This window comes from Urocampus carinirostris, chromosome 10, assembly GCF_059441175.1.
Source record: "Urocampus carinirostris isolate Australia breed hairy pipefish chromosome 10, RoL_Ucar_1.0, whole genome shotgun sequence".
Lineage (NCBI taxonomy): Eukaryota > Metazoa > Chordata > Actinopteri > Syngnathiformes > Syngnathidae > Urocampus > Urocampus carinirostris.
Window position 1 is genome coordinate 19,180,189 of NC_142358.1, and position 22,128 is coordinate 19,202,316.

At 38.6% G+C, this 22,128-nt stretch overlaps 1 protein-coding gene across 2 annotated transcripts in view; it reads right to left on the bottom strand.

Annotated features, from left to right (window-relative positions):
* The window catches only part of grm5b (glutamate receptor, metabotropic 5b), a 103,566-nt gene that overhangs the window by 12,588 nt on the left and 68,850 nt on the right, over window positions 1-22,128 (bottom strand). For both annotated transcript variants that reach the window (XM_088346434.1, XM_088346433.1), the window contains exons 9-18: window positions 18,950-19,071; window positions 15,588-15,712; window positions 14,915-15,083; window positions 13,246-13,372; window positions 6,765-6,882; window positions 6,436-6,622; window positions 4,941-5,099; window positions 4,739-4,864; window positions 3,510-3,692; window positions 19-185 (exon numbers count right to left, since the gene is read on the bottom strand). In XM_088346434.1, the coding sequence (XP_088202560.1) occupies window positions 19-185; window positions 3,510-3,692; window positions 4,739-4,864; window positions 4,941-5,099; window positions 6,436-6,622; window positions 6,765-6,882; window positions 13,246-13,372; window positions 14,915-15,083; window positions 15,588-15,712; window positions 18,950-19,071 (1,483 nt within the window). The remainder of the gene's footprint in view (window positions 1-18; window positions 186-3,509; window positions 3,693-4,738; window positions 4,865-4,940; window positions 5,100-6,435; window positions 6,623-6,764; window positions 6,883-13,245; window positions 13,373-14,914; window positions 15,084-15,587; window positions 15,713-18,949; window positions 19,072-22,128) is intronic.

The following is a 22,128-nucleotide window of genomic DNA, read 5'->3' on the forward strand; positions in this document are numbered from 1 at the left end:
ATTTGTGTTCACAGTTACCTGAGTGTCTCTGCTGTGGAGCCTCTTCGTTTCCACAAATTAACCAGGCTAGACGAACGGCTAGCAGCCGAGGATGATTTTCCATCGCCCACGTGCATTCGGACCACTGTACTTGTGGTAAAGGCACTGCGCACGTTTCGCTCTGGTTTGGCCAGAATGATGTACACCTTGTTGACAAAGAAAATAAATTGAATTAATTTGTCTTTATTGTCATTTATAACTACATAGTTAACATTAAAACAAGATTAGACATGGCACTGCAGTATTAACATGTAATAAAGATGTAAAAGAGAAAAATAGTATAAAAGAATGTAAGGACAAATAGTCAAAATATTTACAAGGAAGTCCATGGAGACTGGCCTGAGGTGTAATAACAGTGCGATGAAAAAGAGTCCATTGTGACAATAGTGCAACAAAAAGTAGTGCAATAACATATAACAGCAGCAAAAACATTACCAAAAGTCTCAAAATAGATATATTTCACAGTTTTGCTCGCTTGTTTAGGGTAGTGATGGCCCTGTGGAAGACACTGTTTCTGAGCATGTTATCCATAGTCTTAAGGGACCTGTAGTCCCTACCTCAGGGCAACAGGTCAAAGAAGTGGTTTATTGCAAGCCAGCAATGTCCTCCAGACTAGGCAGAAAGCAGCTGATGATTTTCAGGGCTGCGTTAATTACACTCTGCATGATTTTTTTGGGTGCGTTATGTTATGTTACACTTTAAATTGTGGATGCACCAAAATAAACATTTTAGGTTGAGTCTCCTCAAAGAAAGATTACAGGTAATAAAACCTTTATCTTGCACTGACTTGCTTGAACGGCATAGTATAAAATGATAGATGACTGACTGGTGTATTGCAAGCTGCTGATATTAAATACTCTTAAATGCTTTAAATATATTCTTGTCGGACAATGAAGTAGAATAGATGAAGTAAAACCACTGAGAGATCTACAATTCATATAAAACAGGGGTCTTCAATGATGTGCCTCCTGAGGACAGCTGATGTGCAGACGGGTTCTGTCATTAAGATTTTCTGGTAAAAAAATGTTTTTCCTGTGGTTGACTGTGTCTATTCAACCCTAGCACCAATAATTAACCTGGTAGTAATAACATAAGTTACTTTAGAAATGCAAATCAAACTGGGTGGCCTTGGCTCCTGCACTAAAAATTCCATCTCTTTCCTTGCCAAAACTGCTGAACTTGAAGTCGTTAGCTATGTAGTTTTATCATGTAAATATAAGCCAAAGTCCAGCTAGCGGCTAACAAAAAAGTGGAAGCCAGGGACACAGGAACCTTTGACAAAATGTCATGTTGGGAAAATATTGTTGGTGCTCCTGTTTTGAGAGTCGGCTTCCTTCCTTCTCATGTGCAAAATGAAAACAAAAAATTCACGTTGTGCAGAAATAGCCTTCACGCTTCTGATCTAATCACACTTGTTGAAATCTTGCTACTCTCTGACACGATCTCCTGGCTTAAAGTTGAGATCGCAGCCTCAGTCAACTTGTTCCTTAAATACTGATGAACTTTTCTTTTTTCATCTTTTTGGGAGTTTGGGTTGGTGTTTGGACTTTATTTCAAACGGACTTTTTCTTACTTTTACAATTTTCAGGCTACACTACAAAAAAAACGGGAAACGAGCAAGAAATTAATTTAGACCACACTTTGAACCAATTGAGGTGGTTCTGGTCAAAGAACCCCAAATCTCTTCCAAATATATATGTATATTTGGATCAGCGGCAAGCACTATCCCTCTGTGTTCTCGCTTTTTATACAATCAATTCTGATTCAAAAATGATTGACAGGACATTTATGTCATGATTATTGATGAGACTCAGCTGTGGCCGCTCCTTTGGCGCCAGCTGCCGCGTGCTCTGATTGGCTCCCGATCAGTATTTGTACCCACTCCTGTCTTTTCCCCTTTTTTCAGTCTGTTTGCGAACCCCTGTGTATACTAGGCATGCCTTTTTCGACACTGACTCCCACCTGTCCCGTTTTTGCTCCCGTCTACGACCCGTTTTGATCCTGACCACGTCTGCCGTCCCATCCCGACTTACGACCCGGTTTTGATCCCAACCACGTCTGCTCTCCCGTCCCGGCTTACGACCCGTTTTTGACCCCAACCACGCTTTTGCTCTCCTGTCCCGGCTATCGACCTGTTTTTCCGTCCTTGACACCGCTATCGCTCGCTACGGAAGATCCACTTTCATGTTCGGATCACTATCCGAGTACGAGAGCGACTTGCTTCCCGCGCCTAGCGAACACCGGATCATGGGCGCAGCCCTTCCTCTTTCCTTTAACAAAACTTGTGAGAAACGTAACGCAATCGGGTCCCGTTTCCGTTCAGGTCCTGACACTTTAAGTACCTGTCACCATTAACACTTGTTTACATTGTAATCATTGTTGGTAATATGTTTTTGTTTACATTGAAATCAAAACATTGATTAAAAAACATACACAAGGGAATCAAAATTTCCCAAGGTTGTCTATTTTGTTTGTTTGTTTGTTTGTACATGATTCAAATTGAATCTTTTCTTCCGGCGCCGTCACGAATGGCAGCCACTCCAGCAGCTCCCGTGTTATTTTCGATTGTTCTCGATTGTTCTCAGCTCAGGGATGCTGCTGGAAATGTGAATTTCCCTTCGGGGATGAACAAAGTATCTATCTATCTATCTATCTAAAATATGCTGATTTTCAAAATGACAGAGTGACTCAAAATTGTGTTAACAAATTCTTTAACCATTGAAAATCTGAGTTGTAAAATATATAAATTGTTGTACAGAGAATTATATTTACAGGGAAGTTACGTTGCCTTAAAATTGTACACTTTTGGCCAATTGTTTATTGATTAATTAAAATTAAACGTTTATAATGCGATGCACAAAAGCACACTTTTTACGCGGAGCAATTATTGTTGACTTGAGAGTCAATTGTGATATATAATTGATTAATTGAAACCACAATATTTTCCGGACCATAGGTTGCATTTTTTTCATAGTTCGGTCTAGGGTGATACTTATACTCTGTTTAGACTTAGAGGTGAAATTATTAAGACATTATTATCATTGTTTAGTTATTGATTTTTATTACCGGGACTGTACATTATTTTACATGTTATTTTCACATTTAACTCTAAAATGCTTTTTAAGACGAGATGTATGTTTTGGGTTTTGGATGTTTTTAAATACATTTCCCCCAAAAAAAGACACTTATACTCTGCGTGTGACTTATACATGTTCTTTTCCTTCTTAATTATACATTTTCAGACTGGTGCGATGTATCCTCCAGAGAGACTTATAGTTGGGAAAATACAGTAATTGGTTTCTGGAGTATCAATGTAGACTTTTCAAAAATTAAAATAATTAAGCCCGCTCATACTTTTTTTATTTACACTCCTGTCACCAAAAAAGCAGATAAACTAGTTTAGTGGACAACACAAAGAAATTCTGGGCTGAAAAAGACGAAAACCCCCAAGAAGTTACTCATCAAGTTACCTTTGGTACGAACATGCAGCAAAGGGCGACTGTAGCACTGAGGCTGACACTGAAGCACATGGTGATTATTTTGTAGTCGGAGCCAAAGTAGATGGGAACAAAGGCCAGCCATATAATGCAGGTGGTGTACATTGTAAAAGCAATGTATTTTGCCTCGTTGAAATTAGCTGGAACGTTGCGGGTCTTAAAGAGAAACACAAACATGAAAAAACATTTTGTTTAAGCTCGGTTCATTTTTGCTTGATTGTGTCCCACAAGACAATGTACTTGGGCAAATGATGTCATTATACCTTAGGAATGATTGTTATTAACTCATTTAGAGCCACAACGTATGAATACATTTTCAAAAGCATTGTCCGAGTGCCAAATATACAAATGTTTTTAAAAACTATTTTAAAGGCTTTGACTCATCTTTTAAATGAGTATCAAGCCACTGTGAATGAGTTCCGTAAGATGATTAACCATTAGATGGCAGGAGTGGCTTTGATGAGATGTTTCTCTTGGATTGTTTGGTTTCCTGTATCACCGTATGACACCGTATGGTTGTGTGTTGCAGCCCACCTGCCATGTATGCGCGGTGTGGTGATAAAAGCAAAGATATGAGCATAGATGGTTTAACGCTTTAAAGCTTTATGCTTTCTAAAAAAGAACCCTCTTCTTCATCGTTGCCACAGTTATATTCCCGAAATAAATGTTGAAATGACCTTGGGCGAGACACTGATACCCTAATGCTCATGGGGCGGCAGTGGCTCAGGAGGTAGAGCGCTCGTCTTGGGATCAAGAGATCGCAGTTCGAATCCCGGCTCCTCCGTGTTGCATGTCTAAGTGTCCTTGGGTAAATCACTGAACCCCTAATGCCCCTAATAAGCCTTGCATGGCTGCATGACCCCTATTGGGAAATGTGAAGCACACTGTAAAGCGCTTTGGGAAGTCTTGACTTGAAAAGCGCTATGTAAATGCAGATCATTTCATTTCATTTCATAATGCCCCTAATAAGCACGTAGGTGCCTTGCATGGCTAACTCCGCTATCGGTATGTGGGTGAATGGTTAAGTATGGTTAAGTACATGGTAAAGAACTTTGGAGGGTCTTCAGTGACTGGTTAAAAGCATTTTAGAAATGCAGTCCATTTACCATTTACCCTATCCCATTCCAATAAATCATTTTTATTCTTCTACACAATTTAATTGTTCGTACAAGATGTAGTAGTATAGATAGAAGTTATTTTACCTTGAAGGCATAGAAAGTACAGCTTAAAATGAGCAGGCCGTTGTATCCCAGAGGTGCAACCACACCCAAGTTAGTGGTGTTGCATATGAGGTTGACTTGACGGATGCTGGGGTAGTCATGGATCACCTTTGTGGCCATGGAAGAAAGATCAGCATTTTAAATTATATCATCTGGTATTTACAGATAAAAATAAAACACTGACCTGTGGTGGCTCCATGAGAAAAAGTGCTACAATAATGCCAAGTTGCAACAGTATGAGCAGGAAGGCAATGATAAGCTGAGCGCAGGCCGACATGAAACGAGGCTTCTTCGTACAGATCTTCTTCTTGCTGCCGGCAAGGATCCGTGCAATGCGGTTGGTCTACAAGCATAACACAAATATTATCAAGGAGAGTGGTACATCTTTTTACGAGCACCTCTAAACACAAGATTTTCGATATACGATTTTCTGGGGGGAAGAAAACTCTTGCTTCACAAACAATGGAAAAGCCAGGTTACAAACAGTCACTTAAGATACTACTCGAGTGTGCCCACTGCTCGTGACTGCTCACTGCTAGCATCATCTGGTCCCAGTTTGCGTGTGCAAACTAGAGGCAGAAAAAATCAAAATTGGGCTTTTGGTGTTTACGTTTACTTAAAGTTACAGTAACTTTATTTTTAAATGTGTAAATGTGAACCTGGAGTGCTACGTCCAATAAATGTGTAACTGGAGTGCCACGTCCAATTTCGTTGTCACAATCTGTTCAACCCATTTTGTAACAATGATAATAAAGGTCTATTCTATTCTATTCTCCTCTCATCTCATTAGCTGCACCGCTTATCCTCAGTAGGGTCGCGGGGGTGCTGGAGCCCATCCCAGCAATCATCGGGCAGTGGGCAGGGGACACCCTGAACTGGTTGCCAGCCAATCGCAGTCTATTCTATTCTATTCTATTCTATACTTTTCTAAGTGTACGGTAAAAGCTTGTGTATCAATATTAGGCTCTCGATCTTATACCTGTCAACCTTAGCCAATTGCTTCCCTTATTAAGCGATAATAAGCCTTACAAACACAATGTGGCATTTATTTACTCACAGCAAGACAGAACATGTAGAACATAACAACAATATTAGCGATCTAGGATGACATTGTAGTCTGCTACCACAGACAGAGACGATCCAGATTAAAGCGTAAATGCGCATGACTAGATCGGTCTTTTTCAAAACAACAACAAAAATCCTTTATAAAAATGGTTATAGGGCATCCAAAATTTAAAATGATCAAAAAATGTATAAATTACTGGAAAAACGTTTACGCTGACAGGTATCTGATCTCCGTCACTCCTCCTTGCAATTGCCCCCCGCCCCATCTATTCTTAACTACGTGCACACCTTTGTTACGGCGACTGTCTTGATGGTAAGTGCTCATAATGAACTCACATTTTATTTTGTTAACACCATCTTATTTATCGAATAGCTGTGTTTTTTCATGTTTAATTACTATTTGTATCTGTTTTAGAGATCAGGAAGCTGTGTTTTAAAGCTATATAGAGTTCACTTTTAGGAGGACGGTAACTGACCAAATAGAATTTTACTATTTAATATCGCGAAAATTCGCCCGTTACACAAAAATTAACCAAAGGAAAACAAGGTTCCAAAGTGGAGTAGAGCAGTCCAAGGGTGTGGACCCTCTAGCGCAGCACTTCTCCAATTTTTACCTTGGTGACCAAGGCAGAGTAGCTCATGGCAGGGGACAGGCCAATTCCCAGACGTTGGAGGTAGCAATGGATGAAGTGCGGTTTGGCAATGAGGCTGAAGGTGCAAAGATACCCCAGGCAGATCCCTGCAAGGATTATATAGCACAGCTCCCTGCTGGAAGATTTCACCACGGGGGTGTCTCTGAACCTAAAGGAATGGAGAATACTTCACTCACACGCCCCTTGGCAGAGAACAACTAAGTAGTTTTGTTTGGTATTTAAGATGTATTTTTAATCTTTTAGTTAACAAAAGTTTTTGTCCAAGACAGGTTGTCAGAAATATGAGTTACCTAATGAAGACGGCTGTCACAAAGAATGTAGCCATGAGCCCAAGGCAGGCAAATACAACAGCAGCGATGGGTTCGGGGTCTCCCCAACGCAGGTATTCCACAGGGATTGGATCACATTCTGGTTCAGGTGGAAACATATTTACATTGCATTAATTTACTCGGACTCGAAATGGTGTCCACAAGTAGACACAAGAAGGTGCCCCTGTCCTATGCTCTAAATCAGGGGTCGGGAACCTATGGCTCGCGAGCCATATATGGCTCTTTCTATGAGTACCTATGGCTCAGAGACCAATTTGATTGCATGCAAAATTTCTCCATTTTGTTCAAAACCAAGATTGTCTATCCTATTCAGGCACACGTAAAGCCAAACCAAAGCTAAATGCAAAGGAAACACTTCGCAGTATATATAGGGCACGTTTTTCACTACAATTTACAGTTAAGGTGTCACACAAAAAAAGGGGGGAAAAAAAACTCGTTTTGGCTGTGCAACGCTAAAGAATCCTTTATTTAAAAGTTCACTATATAATCTGTGTTCAGTGTTCAGATACTTTATGATGAATCCACAGAACTGTAAATACGCCAAAACACCGGAAGAGAACTTAGTCATTTGATTGGGTGAGTGGGAGGGATGGGTGGAGCTATGCAAAAAGTACAAGCATTCCCTCCCATCTCTCGCCAAAGGTAAGCACACAAGGCTCCCTATTCTCAGAATGTTGTGACGTTTTTACAAAATAAATGCTTGCATCTGGTTTTGAAACCAATATGTATGAAAAAAAGGGTCAAAAGGAGTTTAACCGATCTTGAGTCATTGCAAGAAAGAGACAAGTTTAAAGTGGTCTGTTTGTTGAATTTGGGACAGGGGCTCTGGCATTATTCTCTTTTCATAATTTTTATCAAATCATCAAAAATAAATGTGCTGAAGACAAAGCTTTTGTCTGGCGCGTGGGTTTAGCAATGTAGTAAATTTGTCTCATAATATATGGTGTGGCTCTTTCCCAAAATAAAATTAATATTTTTTGCTTTTATGGCTCTTTGAGTCAAAAAGGTTCCCGACCCCTGCTCTAAATAAAGTGCCGTTTTGCAAAGTTTTCCTTTTTTTTCGTTTTGATTATCAAATTGTTTATTGAGCTCAATGATGATTGACATGATGCTAAGTTTATTCTGCTTGTTTCCATTTGGATATAATACTCTTATTTTACGTTTTTTTTTTTTTTACTTTTACTATTATTCACTATTTACATTATTATTAACATAGGCCAATAATGTAACTGTTTTTTTATTATCTCGCTGGTTAGGGCGGATCTAATTCTTGTAACCTGGGAGATTTAATAAAAACAAAGGGTTCAGTGGAGGACCATCAAAACAAAATTTGGGATTTGGCATTGTGAGTTTTTTTTGTACGATCCTCTCCTTTTCTCCTCTCATGTTCAAAATTCATTGATGCCTTCTTTCCTTATTTTGAGTGTCTACTGAACTATAAACTTACCACAGGGTCTACAGAACTATTACAACTGAGACCAAATACACACATTTTTTGTTGCATAGATTCCCATTACAGTTCCTAATATTTTATCCGTTGTAAACCTGAAAATCTTTAAAAATTGTGTTAGAGAATTTTCACTCATTCAAATTGCTTGTACGCATAAACATTGTTAACGTATTAAATTCCCACTGATAAGGATATGTGCAAAGCCTTCTTATCCTCTGAGCACTTGTCCATGAAAATGTCTGAATACTACAGACTTTCTGAGAAGTATTTAGCTTAGTAGACACTCACAACAAGGAGAGGACTGAATCAAACAAATTTTACCCTGTTCTAAAAGGTCCTCCCAGAGACTTTTGTTTTGATTAAATCTCCCAGGTTACAAAAACAGATCAGCCCTAAGAAATGTGAAAATCAAAGAACAGCAACATAATTTGGCCAACAGTAACAATACTGTTAGCAAAGCATAATGGTCAAAATAACAAACAGTGCGAAATAAGTTAAAACAACAAACAGTGAGCCAAAATAATTAAGAACTGTGCGCAATAACAACAGTCAAAATAACAAAGAACCATTACATTCTTACCCTCTTTAATATAACAGAAAAAAAATAAGCAGTTTTTTGTCTGAAAAAAATCATAAACAGGATAACAAATACTAAATGATTCACTCATCACTATCTTATTAAAGTCTCCAAATTCTGATGTCACTTTAACTTAATTATTAGTATTGCCATGCCAAGAAGCACGCCAATTATAGAGGCAGCTCTAATTATGGACATTCTGTATGCCTCTGAAATTATCCATCTTGTCCGAATCTAAAGCCTAGCAGCAGCTGCATCCTTAGTCGGGCTGTTTTTTCTTTCTCTCTGCGATTTCATCTTGCTTGCTCGGATATTTTTGTTGCTCACACTACACTTCTGCGGATGTAATGACTTATCATCTCCATGCTCATTATGTGTGTGTATTTTCATTTTTAACATTTTCGTTTGGTGGGCATGATTAAAAAAATCCGATGGGCCATATGTGGCTCTCAGGCTTTAGTTTGTCCACCCTTGATTTACAACATGGTTAAAGTGCTGGCATTATTTAACAAATGTGTCGCCTGCTGAGTGACCTTCCTTTTTGCTATCTAATGTCTTTTGTAACAATGCAACAAATTACACATCTTTCAGAAATACATTCGGACATTACACTTGAAGTACCAGTATGAATTTCCATCCATTCCATCCATCCATTATCTGCACCGCTTATCCTCAGTAGGGTCGCAGGGGTGATGGAGCCCACCCCAGCTATTTTCGGGCAGTGGGCAGGGGACACCCTGAACCGGTTGCCAGGCAGTTGCAGGGCCAGTATGGATTTATTTATATTCAATTTCCAAAGTGAATTTGAAATACACTCTAGTCAAGATAAACAACTGATGAACTTTGCATATTAAGCAATCAATTGGCAATGCCTACCCAAATCATTGAATTTCTGGCGCACACACCCAATCACACAATCAACATTAATCCTGAAGAGGGCAATTTTCTTGTCATTTAAAAGCCAGCAGGAGCTAACTGTGATTTTCTTGGTGTGAAACCTGATTCAGCTTTGCCAGCTACAATTTCTTTCTGTCCTCAGACTACCTCTGGCATTAATCGCCCCTGATTTTATATAACATTTGCAAACCAATAATAATCCAAGTGTTTTTTGCAGTCCTATCTGTTGGTAGAAAAAAAACACCGATATTTTACTACTGTCCTCAATGCAGTCCATTTTTACAGTTGTGGTGCAGTGCAGAATATCTTCATGATGGCGGTTTAATTTTGATAATAATAATAATAATAATAATAATTTCCTTGTATTGTCATTCTGTGTAACAATGTACACAGAACGAAATGTCGATTGCACCTGACCCGTTGTAGCGAGCCGATGCAGCCGCAGCCAACAGAGGGCGCCGCCGACCACTTTTTAAGTCTTAGGAATGACTCGGCCGGGGCGCGAACCACCGACCTCCCAGTCTCAAAGCGGGCGCCTTACCATCTAGGCTACTGAGCTGGTATGACGACTAGGGATGGAGAACAGTGTTACAAAGGAAGGTTCTTGGAATGCAATTACTTTTCTCTGTAACCAGTACTGTAAACTATTATTAAAATTGTGTAACTTCAATGACTTTATTGTATGGTGTGGTACTGCGTTAGTCATTCCTCTACTGAGTGAATGCAGATCATGTAATACAAGATCCTTTAATTGCCCGAAAACGATTGCATCTTTGACATTGTCACATACATCCCTCGTTATGCCAGAGTCCTGTATTAGAAGTTAGAAGTGACAACATTAAAGGATAAATATTTGATTGGATTAAGTGATTGGAGTGATAATGATGGTTTGGTAAACATGTTCTTTATGCTAGAGTTATCTGAAATAATTTTAATTTGTTATATCATTACTGACATAATCCGACATGTCAATCATGTAACATTTGTATACCGTACACTTATTCATCCTGACTATATTTCATTTTATTTTAAATTACCTTCAAGAAGCCAAGTATGTCTTTGGTGTTGACTTTTATAAAAAATGTCCCCTGAAAATGTGACTTATACTCCAGGTGCAATTTATACAGTATGTGTATTTCCTTCTTAATTACATTTTTTTTGGCTGGTGTGACTTCCACTCCGGAGAGACTTATAATCTGGGAAATATGGCAATTTTCTGGCGTTAACATTCAACAAATGGTCAAAACATCACGATTGGGTCTGTTATACAAAATGAAAAGTTAAACGTGTCTAAAAAATCTTCACACACTTTGACATGAAACAGCCAATAAACGTTCTTATTTCTAATTCAGATTTGGTTTTGGAGCAAGAAGGGCGGATACTGGGATTACGTTCGTACAAAAAAATATGCGCTGAAAACATTCAGGAAATGTGAAAATAAAGCTGAGCTACACACAGAGATGCCGCAATATGTCTTTGCACTCCAGCTTTATTTTTACATTTCTAGAATGGTTTCAGAATTTTATTTTCGCACAATCATATAACCCATTATCTGCCATTCTTACTCCAAAACCAAATCTGAAATAGGAAAAAAGGTCTATTGGCTATTAAGAGTGTGTATACATTTTTTGGGGACCCTGAAAAAATAATCACCAGAGATCCACTGCTCTTTTTGTCACAAAACAAACAAAACAGAAACAAACTGTTTATGACCAACCATGAGAGAGTAAATAAAAGAAAACACTTTCAAGAGCTATTATTTAAAAAATTTAACGTAATCTGAATTTGAATCATACTCATTCGTATATAATGATGTAATGCAGTGGTCGGGAACCAATGGCTCGCAATCCATATATGGCTCTTTTCTTGAGTACATATGGCTTGGTGATAAAAGCCTATCGATGCAAATTACTCTGGAGCATTCCAATCCTGGCAAGCTCAATGTCTGGTTTGGTGTGTGCACAGCCCAAGCTACTTTTTTAAGTGGCCTGTTTGGTCCAGTACATAAAGGGCACTAGAGGTCACTATATAGTGTAATGCTGGTGTCAGAAGGTGTCAAGTGTCGTGAGCAATATATGGCTCTCATGAGTATGTCTGGCTCAGATATAAAATAAAACATGCGATATTACTTATTTAATTGATACATGCGGAGCCGATTGTGGCACGTGCGAAGCCAAGACGATACTAACTATAAATGGGGTTAGGTCCATTGTATAGAGGGCACAGCATTGACTACAGTTTATGGTCAAGGTGTCACACCAACAAACCCCATTTTGGCTGGACATCGCTAAAGAATCCTTCATATGGAAGCTCATTAAACAATCTATGTTTGTTGTTTAGACACTTCATGATGAAAAGCCACAAAACAAACTGTAAACACTCAAAAGCTCTGGCAAAGCACCTAGAGCAATTTGATTGGGTGTGCGGTCGGAATGGGCGGAGCTAAACACAGGGCGCGCGCACTCCTTCTCCTCTTTGCCCAGCACGGTCTGCATTGAAGGTAAATGAGTTAGGTTTCTCATTTGGAGTATTTTGTGACATTTAAAAAAAAATAACTTTCGCACCTTGTGTTGAAACTATTTTTCAGGACAAAAATGAGCCTCAACACTCTGGATGACAAATGTTTAGTGGTATATTTATATTGATAATGGACGCAGGCTCTGGCATTATTATTATTTCATATATTGTATCAAATGTCACAGAGTGAAAAAAAATGTGCTGAGGAATTAGCATTTTTATGGAGAGCGTTTTGGGCAATTTTGTTGTATCTTGTCTTGTATTCTTATTTGCTCTCTCACAAAAAAGAAAAAAATCATGTCAGCCTCCTGTACGTGGGCCTTGTTATTTGAAATAAATACAAATGTTTGACCTACAAATATTTAAATGGTGGTATTTTTTAATGAAGATGATTTTTTTACCACACGGAGGCGCTAAATAATTCACAATGTCCCTTTGACGAAGAGCCGTATACAGTACAAAGCTGTTCAACATCATTGCGCACAAAAAACATGTGGCTAATAAGTGTATATGGTAAGACAAAGGGAAGAGGGCACAGAACCCCTAATGAACATCCTTTGTATTTGTCTTTTATTGTGTTAAACAAGCACGCTCCATGAAGTGAGGAGGCTTCCATTCTTACCATTGAGGCTCAATTTGAATTTTCAGCAAGATCCTATTCATGTTTTAATCATTGCATGGCAAGCGGCATAATGAGCTACTGAAAGAATAACACGGCAATATTCAAAGCACTGGAGTAGAAACACATTTTCAGTGCACAAGAAATATGTATGCGTTGAGGGCCGCTCTAGAAGGAGAATAATTAAAACACTAGTGATCACGTTGGCAGCAAATTATAAAGGAGCGGGTGGCAGTGGAGAGTGCCAAACATACAGTAATATGAGGTCATGGCTAATTGCAGGATCCATAAAACTCTGATTTCATTATAGAAATGCTGTTTGTCTGTTCCAGCTGCAGCATTACAAAATACAAAATACAGACAATCTGAGACAAAGACTGACCTGTGAGGTCGTCTGTTGGCCAGGAGCCCAGGTCACAAGCTCGACAGGTATACTCATCAAACACGAACTCGTTTTCTTTGCAGGGAGTACACGTCCAGCAACAGCTCACCTCACCTTTACGGATCACCTTAAAAAGAAGTTAAAAGTAGTCATGTGTGTGTTTCACTTGAAAAAAAAATGCTGAAAGAGCCATATTGGGGGGAAAACGTGTTTGGAGCTACAAAAAATTAAAAGTTTTGTACAAACCTTATAAGGAAGGCAACGTACACTGTATACATATATCTGTATATATATTTTCTTTTAGGAAAACGCTAACCCCAATGCTAATATCTCTTAATTTATTTTATTTTTCATTTTTTGACATGAGGATACTGCTGGAAATGGGAATTTCCCTATGGGGATGAATAAAACACCTATCCATCTATCTAAAAATGTTCGTGTCATTTTTGTCCTACTACAGTAACCATAGGATTTTCCGTTATCAAACATTTTTGAAAATGTGCCAGGGAGCTACTCCAGAGGCACTTGTTTCTAGATAAAGGTTACAATTTTTAAAACACAAAACTCATTCTTTATTTCATTCCTATTTTACATTTCCCGATTTTTTTTTTAAATCCAATAATAATTCACGTGTTTTTTGGCACTTGTTTTTGGTTGCATGACAGAATACAGTGACATATAGTGGTCAGATAATACAAACTGTCCCTTTAATATTAGGCGTCACTAAACGTGACACCTAAAGTTATGTTTCAATTGATTAATTCAAAATAATTGTAAGCAATATAATTAATTTTTAAAAATGTGGAAAATTGATTTAAAATGATTGTGTACCTACCTCTTATAAGATTAATTTATTAGTATTTCAATATAGTTCATTCAAAATGTAATCAGCCATACAAATATAGTAAATCAGGGCTGGTTAAACATTTCAGATAGTGGGCCAGATTTGGTAAACTGAAAACTATTCAGCCTGGCATTCTTTAAAGTCTTTCATAAATTCACCCTCCGGGAAAGGTTTGCAGTGCTTGGCGATCAGCGTCTCGACTTTGTAGCTTGTCTTTGAAGAACTTTAATTCGACTTGTAAGGTCTTTTGAAAAAGCGCTGCCGTGCCGTTAAAAAAAAGCTTCCAGTTGCTTCACCTTTTCACAGCGTTCGTTTCCAGTAAGCTTTTTGTAGTCGGCATGTTTTTTCTGGCCTCTTGATTTTATTTTCTTTGAAACAGCCACTTGTCCTGGAAGCAACGACCTTCCAATCAACTTTCCTTTTTTTATTTAGAATCGCCATGTCAGAAATGGGGTGGGCTAAGATTCTCAAGGGAAAGGTGGCCTAAGGGCTACTGCCATCATTTGGTAAGATTGTGTGTTGTTTTGTTTGTTTTTGTTCAAATGTATTTTATACTGCGGCTAACATTACTAGCGGGCCACATAGTATTACTTTTACTACAGACATTTGATCACGAACTATCCGGAACTCTTCCCCGGGCCAGACTTTAGATGTGCCTGCCGTATATAGTGTCTATTTCTTTGCTAAAGTAATCAAAGTACAAATACAACTTTCAAGTGGCTGTTCTAAAATAGCTCAAGCCATTTACTAGCCTTTACAATAACTCAAAAATGCATTTGTTAAATTTAACTGGGGTTGGTTTGTATTCATTACAGATCACATTACCTTAATCTGTCCTTTGTCGCAGGGTTCGCTGCAAACCGACTTGATGACTCCGTCCTTGCTTGACCAAATTTCGTCGTCATCTATTTTCAACCCACCGTTGTCCCAACTGCCCACGTTAATGTAATCATAGTAATCCTTCCCCATCTTCTTAAAATTCATGATTTCATATCTGCAGAAACATCCAGGACACATTTTCATTATTACATTTACAGTGATACATCTGCATGTGAGATTATTTTGTTCCCATGCTCGTATCTAGAATTTTTCATGTCTTGAGCAAATTCTCCCAATGCGAAATAACTGAAAACCGATTAATCTGTTCCCGGTCTCCCAAAAACATCCAAGTTAATTATATAGACATAAACACATCTTAATGGTCACTAAAAAATAATTCAAATAGTAATTTGAAATAAAAAATACTGTAGTACGAAAATGCAATGCAAGGCAATTAAAAAACAACAAATTTGAGGGCAGGATCAGGGCTGAACTGATGCTAAGGTGAGCATTCTAGAGGGCTCTCTCATGCTAGAATCTGGATTTCTTTTAACTTGGATTTTTCCTTGTATGTTGGACAAGAAGTCTTGTATCTCAAATTTCTTGTATCTCTAATAGCTCATATATAAAGGCGGCACTGTATACAGTAAGTTAATATGACATTTCTTATAAAGATTACCTGCCAGGTGAGTCACCATTCTCGTCAAAGAGGATTCCCTCCCCAGATACGCCGGTAAAGTTGGTTTTCATCAGGAAGTCCAGTAGTCTCGCACCGTCAATAGGTCTCATGGCATCACACAAGCCCTTCAAAAAAAACAAAAGGTTATAAGTCATTTCACTGCGCACAAAAATCTAAAACAAAATAATTTCATAACTGTAATTTCACTTCAATACTTCAAATCAGTCGCGAAAACAACCAAGACTTTTCTGCAGTATTTCTTTAAAAGCACCACCCATTCAAAACAATTTTTGAAAAAAAGAGGTAAAATCCTTTGTTAAATTCACCTTGAAAGCTTTAAAGATGAATGACAACAAATTAACATGAAACAAGAGAAATTCAACTAAAAATAGTTACATTTTAATTATTGGTGATTTACATACATTCCACATGGGCTCACTAAATCTAATAGTAATAATAATAATGAGGAAAAATCCAATAATATCATCACAATTACTAAGACAATAAAAGTTAAAAAACCATGTGTTCTTTTCATCATTAAGCAAAAAAAAAAAACATTAAAATAAAGGAAAAATGCTTCCAGCATGACATTTCAACAGACTATATCAGCCATAGTCAAAGTCCGGCCCAGGGGCCTGTTTTGGCCTGTGATAAAATGTTTAGTGGCTCGCCGCCTCTGTCATATAATTAATATTTTGGGGGCCTGGGAGTAATGTTGACCACAATATAATTGTATTTCACTTATTTATTTTTTATTATTTTTATTTTATTTTATGTCAAATGTTTTTCTAGGTGTTGTTTAAAACTTTATTACTTTGTAATAGTTTATTAACGGTATGGTTATGGAGCTGAAATCCCTATTACTAAAATATACATGAACTAACAAGTGAACATGTTTTATTATATATAATCATAGGTCAATAAATTTGTATTTATTTTAGATAATATGAGACTCAACGAAATGGAGTTGACTTACTTGCCCACCATCTTGCTGCTTAAAACAAAAATCTTGGGAAAGGCTGAGCAAAGAAAAAAAGTAAAGCAGTGTTCATTTTACCTCTGAAAAGTGATGGGTCCCAGGGACTCGCATGCTCAAAAATCTATGGGTCCCAACAGAGATCTATGGGTCCCCAAAATTTAGTGTTATCGAGGTTGAAATTGTAAATCGGTGACAAATATGTAATTTAAATCTATATATGTATTCCGTTTTAATCATTACAGTTTATTGGTAATACAAATCAGTTATCTTTTCAAGATTTTTCAGTTCACAACAATATTGTAAATTATACAAAATAATATTGCTGAAATAATTATATAAATCAATATTTTCATTCAGTTTTAATCATCACAGTAAATTGGTAATACAAAGCAGTTATCACTTCAGCTTTTTCAGTTCACAAAAATATTGTACATTATACAAAATAATATTGCTGAAATATAAGTCTATATATTCATGCAGTTTTAATCATCACAGTTAATTGGTAATACAAAGCAGTTATCACTTCAGATTTTTCACTTCATATAGTCTTCATGGTTTGCTGTCCCGCCAAAGTTGTAATGCCTTCTCAAGGTCCAATCCATTATCATCCTCCTCATAGCGTAACCAGGAATATAATTTAGTCCATTTTGGCAGAAAAGTCATTTTCTTTTTAGGAGTTTTCTTTCGTCGAATCATTCGCTTCAACACACGTGTTTTTATTGCTTGCGCGATCTTCTGAAGAATTTCTCCACCATTTTTCCGTGCCGGAATTATTGCCGTTGTTATCACTTTCTGCATTATGGTTCGACTTATTACTGACACTAAAGAAATTATCAATTTTGTGTTGATTTTCACCTAATAATAACTGTTTTTTCGGAGGCATATTTAACCTTCACCTTCCCTCGAAGACAACCACCAAAACAATGACGTAATCTCGAAGCAACGAGATCTCGTTTGCCGCGCAGACGAAAACTCGAACTGCGAGACCAAAACAACAATGGCGGATCTGCCTGACGAAAAGTTTGAAGTGCGGTAAATCTTTGTTAAAAAAAAAAAAAAAAAGTAATCGGGTAATAATGACAATTTTGAGTCAAAAAAGTTGCGTCCAAGGGACGCACGTTGATTTGACACTATGCGTCCCCAGCAAAAATGTTGCGTCTAGGACGCAGGGACGCAGGCAGACGAGAACACTGGTAAAGTGATATATTTTTGTCACTTTGAGTCACTGTTGTTCCTAATCTTCCTTGTGCTAAGTAGCACTCGTTTTCGGTAGAACTACACAATACAGTAATATTCAGCAGTCAAATATTAAACATTAATTGCATCACCAAGGCTATTTTTTTTTCTAAAAGGAAACCGAAACCCCTGGAGCATAATATTTATTTCCCTCTACCAAAAAGAAAAAGACATTTGGATAAATTGGGAGGTCCAGCAAGCTTAGACCCTCCAGAGAGCGCTAGGGAACTATATAACTAGTTAAGCACACCTTACCCACCTGCATATAATGACAGCACGGACAGATCATAGCATTAGATCGTTGACGTTTCCACCCATCCGTGTCGCTGCTCTAAGCCTTTGACATCTGTTGCCATTTATCTCACCTCTTTCCTCCGCAGAACATCTTTTGTTATCTTTTGACCGCATTGAAACATGATGCATATGTCCCCAATTAGATCTTCTTAGCTCATAATAGCATTAATACCCCAAAGATAACGATATGTGTATCAAATCTTGCCCATTCCTAATAGCAGTGATTTCTTTTTAATTTGCTTGTGATTACTGAAGGTTTTTTTGGTGGGCCTAAAATTGCGCAGCCAGAATACAGTGATAAGTAGAATGATGGTCAATGATTTTAGTTTCAAATTCTGTAGGTAAGCATTGACTTTTTCTAACTCAATTGCTTCCTCTGATTTTTGGGTGGTTGGCAAGTGCTTTTGTTGCGTTACCACAACTCTATAATGCAGAATCTATTTATTTGGTCCGGGTGGATTGGTCCAAACACATTTCATTTCATTTCAAATCTCTCTCTCTCTCTCTCTCTCTCTCTCTCTCTCTCTCTCTCTCTCTCTCTCTCTCTCTCTCTCTCTCTCTCTCTCTCTCTCTCTCTCTCTCTCTCTCTCTCTCTCTCTCTCTCTCTCTCTCTCTCTCTCTCTCTCTCTCTCTCTCTCTCTCTCTCTCTCTCTCTCTCTACCTCTCTCTCTACCTCTTCCCCTACCTTTCTCTCTCCCCCTTTCTCTCTCTCCAACCCCCCCTTCCCAGGTTGACTTGGGAGCCAATGTTTTATAGTAAGAAGCGAAATTGCTCTTGAGAAAATTCTACCCAGTGCATGTATGAGATACTCAATGAGATGTATGCATTAATCATTTATCAGAACAGCACCTACCTGATAGCCCGGGCATAGTGATCGTTGCATGTTATGCAGGCCATATGCCATTGAATAAATAGCATTGATGACAAACCCCATCTTGGTGTCTTGCGCGTATTGTTGCCGGAGAGATTCTCGCTCTGCACAAATTGGGGAGAGAGTAGAGTTTGTGCAAAATGTTATGAGATAGGCAGCTAGATGACAAAAATGCTTGCTCTAATATAACTCTGTTTCTTTGTTTGAACTGCACCATGCTTCTTTTTTAGCAGACATCAAAGAGCTCCCAGCTGCCTCTCATCGCTTCCTGGGAGCTGCTTCTCCCCTCGACCTATCTCATTTCATTACGCCTCCTGTTCATTTGGATTTCCTATTCAGTTTGATTAGAATACAGGAGAAGTGGTCCCTTTGAAGTTGTGCACTCGTAACAGTTTTCTGATGAATGCAACCAATCAAACAGAAAAGAATGGGTCGATGAATTAACTCATTCAGTGTCATAACCTGTAAATAAGTTTTCAGAAGCATAGTCCCTGAGTTCCAAATGGTAAAAACATGTTCTTTTTTCATAACTATTGTAGAGGCTTTGGCTCTACTGACCAGTATGTATCAAGCTTCTGGTAATTATATCAGTATCATAAATCACTATTAAATGTCAGGTATGGCTTGGATCAGATCTTTGTCAACACTTAGTGCCTATTTTTTTCTCTATATTCACCGTATTATACCGTATGGCAGTTTGTAGGCGCCGCTCCATTTACTTTTTGTATGTGCAGGGTGGGATTAAAAAAGAAAAGTTAATTACAGACTGTGAATGCTTCAAAGCTTTATTGTTCTAAAAAAGATGACAAAGTGCCTGCATAATCGTTGGGACAGAGGGATGACGTTTCGTGCACGTCTGCAGGAACCCAATCACTGATCAAGTCACCGGAAACATCAGGAGCTAAAAATTTCTTGCAAAGTTCATGCATAGTTCATGCATAAGCTCGCTGTTCTTGCAATAAAATTTTATTTTGCAAAGTGCACTTGTGTTTATGGAAAGCATTGTTCAGATGTGTAGGTATCAAAAAATTATATAAAAAAGGCACCACAGTGGAAGTTGTTGTTAAAATTCCTTGTTTTACAAAGAAAAACCTTTCTCAATTTTTTGGGAAATGATTATTTTCCCAAAAAATAGCAATGTTAAACTGTTGTTTGCTACACAATGGTAAAAGCATGATGCATAATTTTAAAGTGAAGCTTTCTTTTATTGTGTCCTATGCCTTTATAGCTGTGTTGTTTCTGTTTGAATCCCTTAACCACTAGTGTTATATTTCCTGGTGGAAGCCATCCCTCTCCAGGCCAACAAATATTTCCACCTGGTCTCAAACCAGCGACCTCTTGGGTGTTAGTCGAATGTGCTAACTCCTGCATTGCGGAAACAAATTATATTTAGGCTTTTAAAAATGAGTAAAAATTGCAAAAATAGGCTTCCCATTTGAAAGGACCGTCTGGCACTAAAAGAGTTAACAATAAAAGTTCTGCTCCCACAAAAGGCTGTGTTGGTAAACACAGAGCTATTTGCATATCTTGTAAAAGACCTTCATGTTAGCAACTGTATTCCTAATATTGGCTAACCAAAACACCACAATATATTTTCCTTCTTTATAATATGCAGATATAAACACATCATTACATCAACCGTAAATGCTTATTCCCTTATCGTAAGCAATGCGAACACATGACAAAGAAACACATTCCTGGAATGCAATTACTTTTCTTGGTATCGAAGACTGTTACACATTATTGATAAAATTGTGTACTTCTACTTTAGTCACTGCGCATTCTGTTACTAAGGTAATGCGGATATATAAATATTCCTGCATCACTCACAATGTCACATACAACCCTCGATTTTACATCCACATTTGGTAAAGAGTACAGTTTTTGACCATGAAACTGAGACAATGTCATTCAGAATCTTCAAACGTCTTGTGTGAGGTCAAAATGAAAAGGGGACTATCCTTTCAATTGGTCAAACTTTGACTGTTACAACTGTCCCCATGTTACAATTGTACAAGGTCTCCTTTATGTTTAAATACCAGTAATCTTTAGATACTTAATGGACACCCTAATATATATTTTTCCTATCAATCAGTCCATCCATTCTTATCCGGGGTTGGGTAGCGGGGGCAGCAGCCTCAGCAGATAAGCCCAGACCTGCCAATCCCCAGCCACGTCATCCAGCTCACCCGACAGGATCCCGAAGCGTTCCCTGGCCGGACCAGAGACGTAGTATCTCCGGCATATCCTGGGTTGTTCCCGGGGCCTCCTGCAGGTGGGACAAGCCCAGGACACCCGCCGTGGGAGGTGTACAGGACGCATAGTTATCAGATGCCTGAGCCACCTCAACTGGCTCCTGTAAATAAGGAGGAGCAGTGGCTCTACACTTAGTCCCTCCTAGATGACTGAGCTTGTCACCCTATCTCTAAGGGAGAGCCCGACCACCCTGCTGAGGAAATACATTTTAGCCACTTGTATCCAGATCTCGTTTTTCCGGTCGTGACCCACAGTTCATGACCATAAGTGAGGGCAGGAACATAGATCAACTAATAAATTGAGAGCTTTGCTTTTTGGCCCAGGTCCTTCTTCACCACGACAGACTGGAATAGGGTCCGCATGACAGCAGACACTGCACTGATCCGTTGGTCGATCACCCGTCTCTGTGATACTTGAACTCCTCAACTTGGGACAGGATCTCATCCCAGACCCGGAAAGAGCATGCCACCTTTTCCAGCTGAGAACCATGGTCTCAGTCTTGGGGGTGCTAATCGTCATCCCGTTCACTTCAGATTCAGCAGCAAACCTTTCCAGTCAGAGCTGGGGATCACACCGTAAGGAGGCCAACAGCACCACATAATCTGCAAAAAAAGATGCAATGCTGAGGCTTCCAAACTGGAACCCTTTCTTGCCAAGGCTGTGCCTAGAAATTCAGTCCATAAATGTTATCAACAGAATGGGTGACAAAGGGCAGCCTTGGCGGTGTCCGACTCCCACTGGAAACAAATCCGATTTACTGCCGGGAATGCGGGACCAACTATGGCACCGGGCATACAGGGACTGCACAGCCCTCATAATATTGTGCGCTACCCCAAATTCCAGAACCACAGGGCTCCCAGATGGACAAGGTCGAATGCCTTCTCCAAGTCCACAAAACACATTTA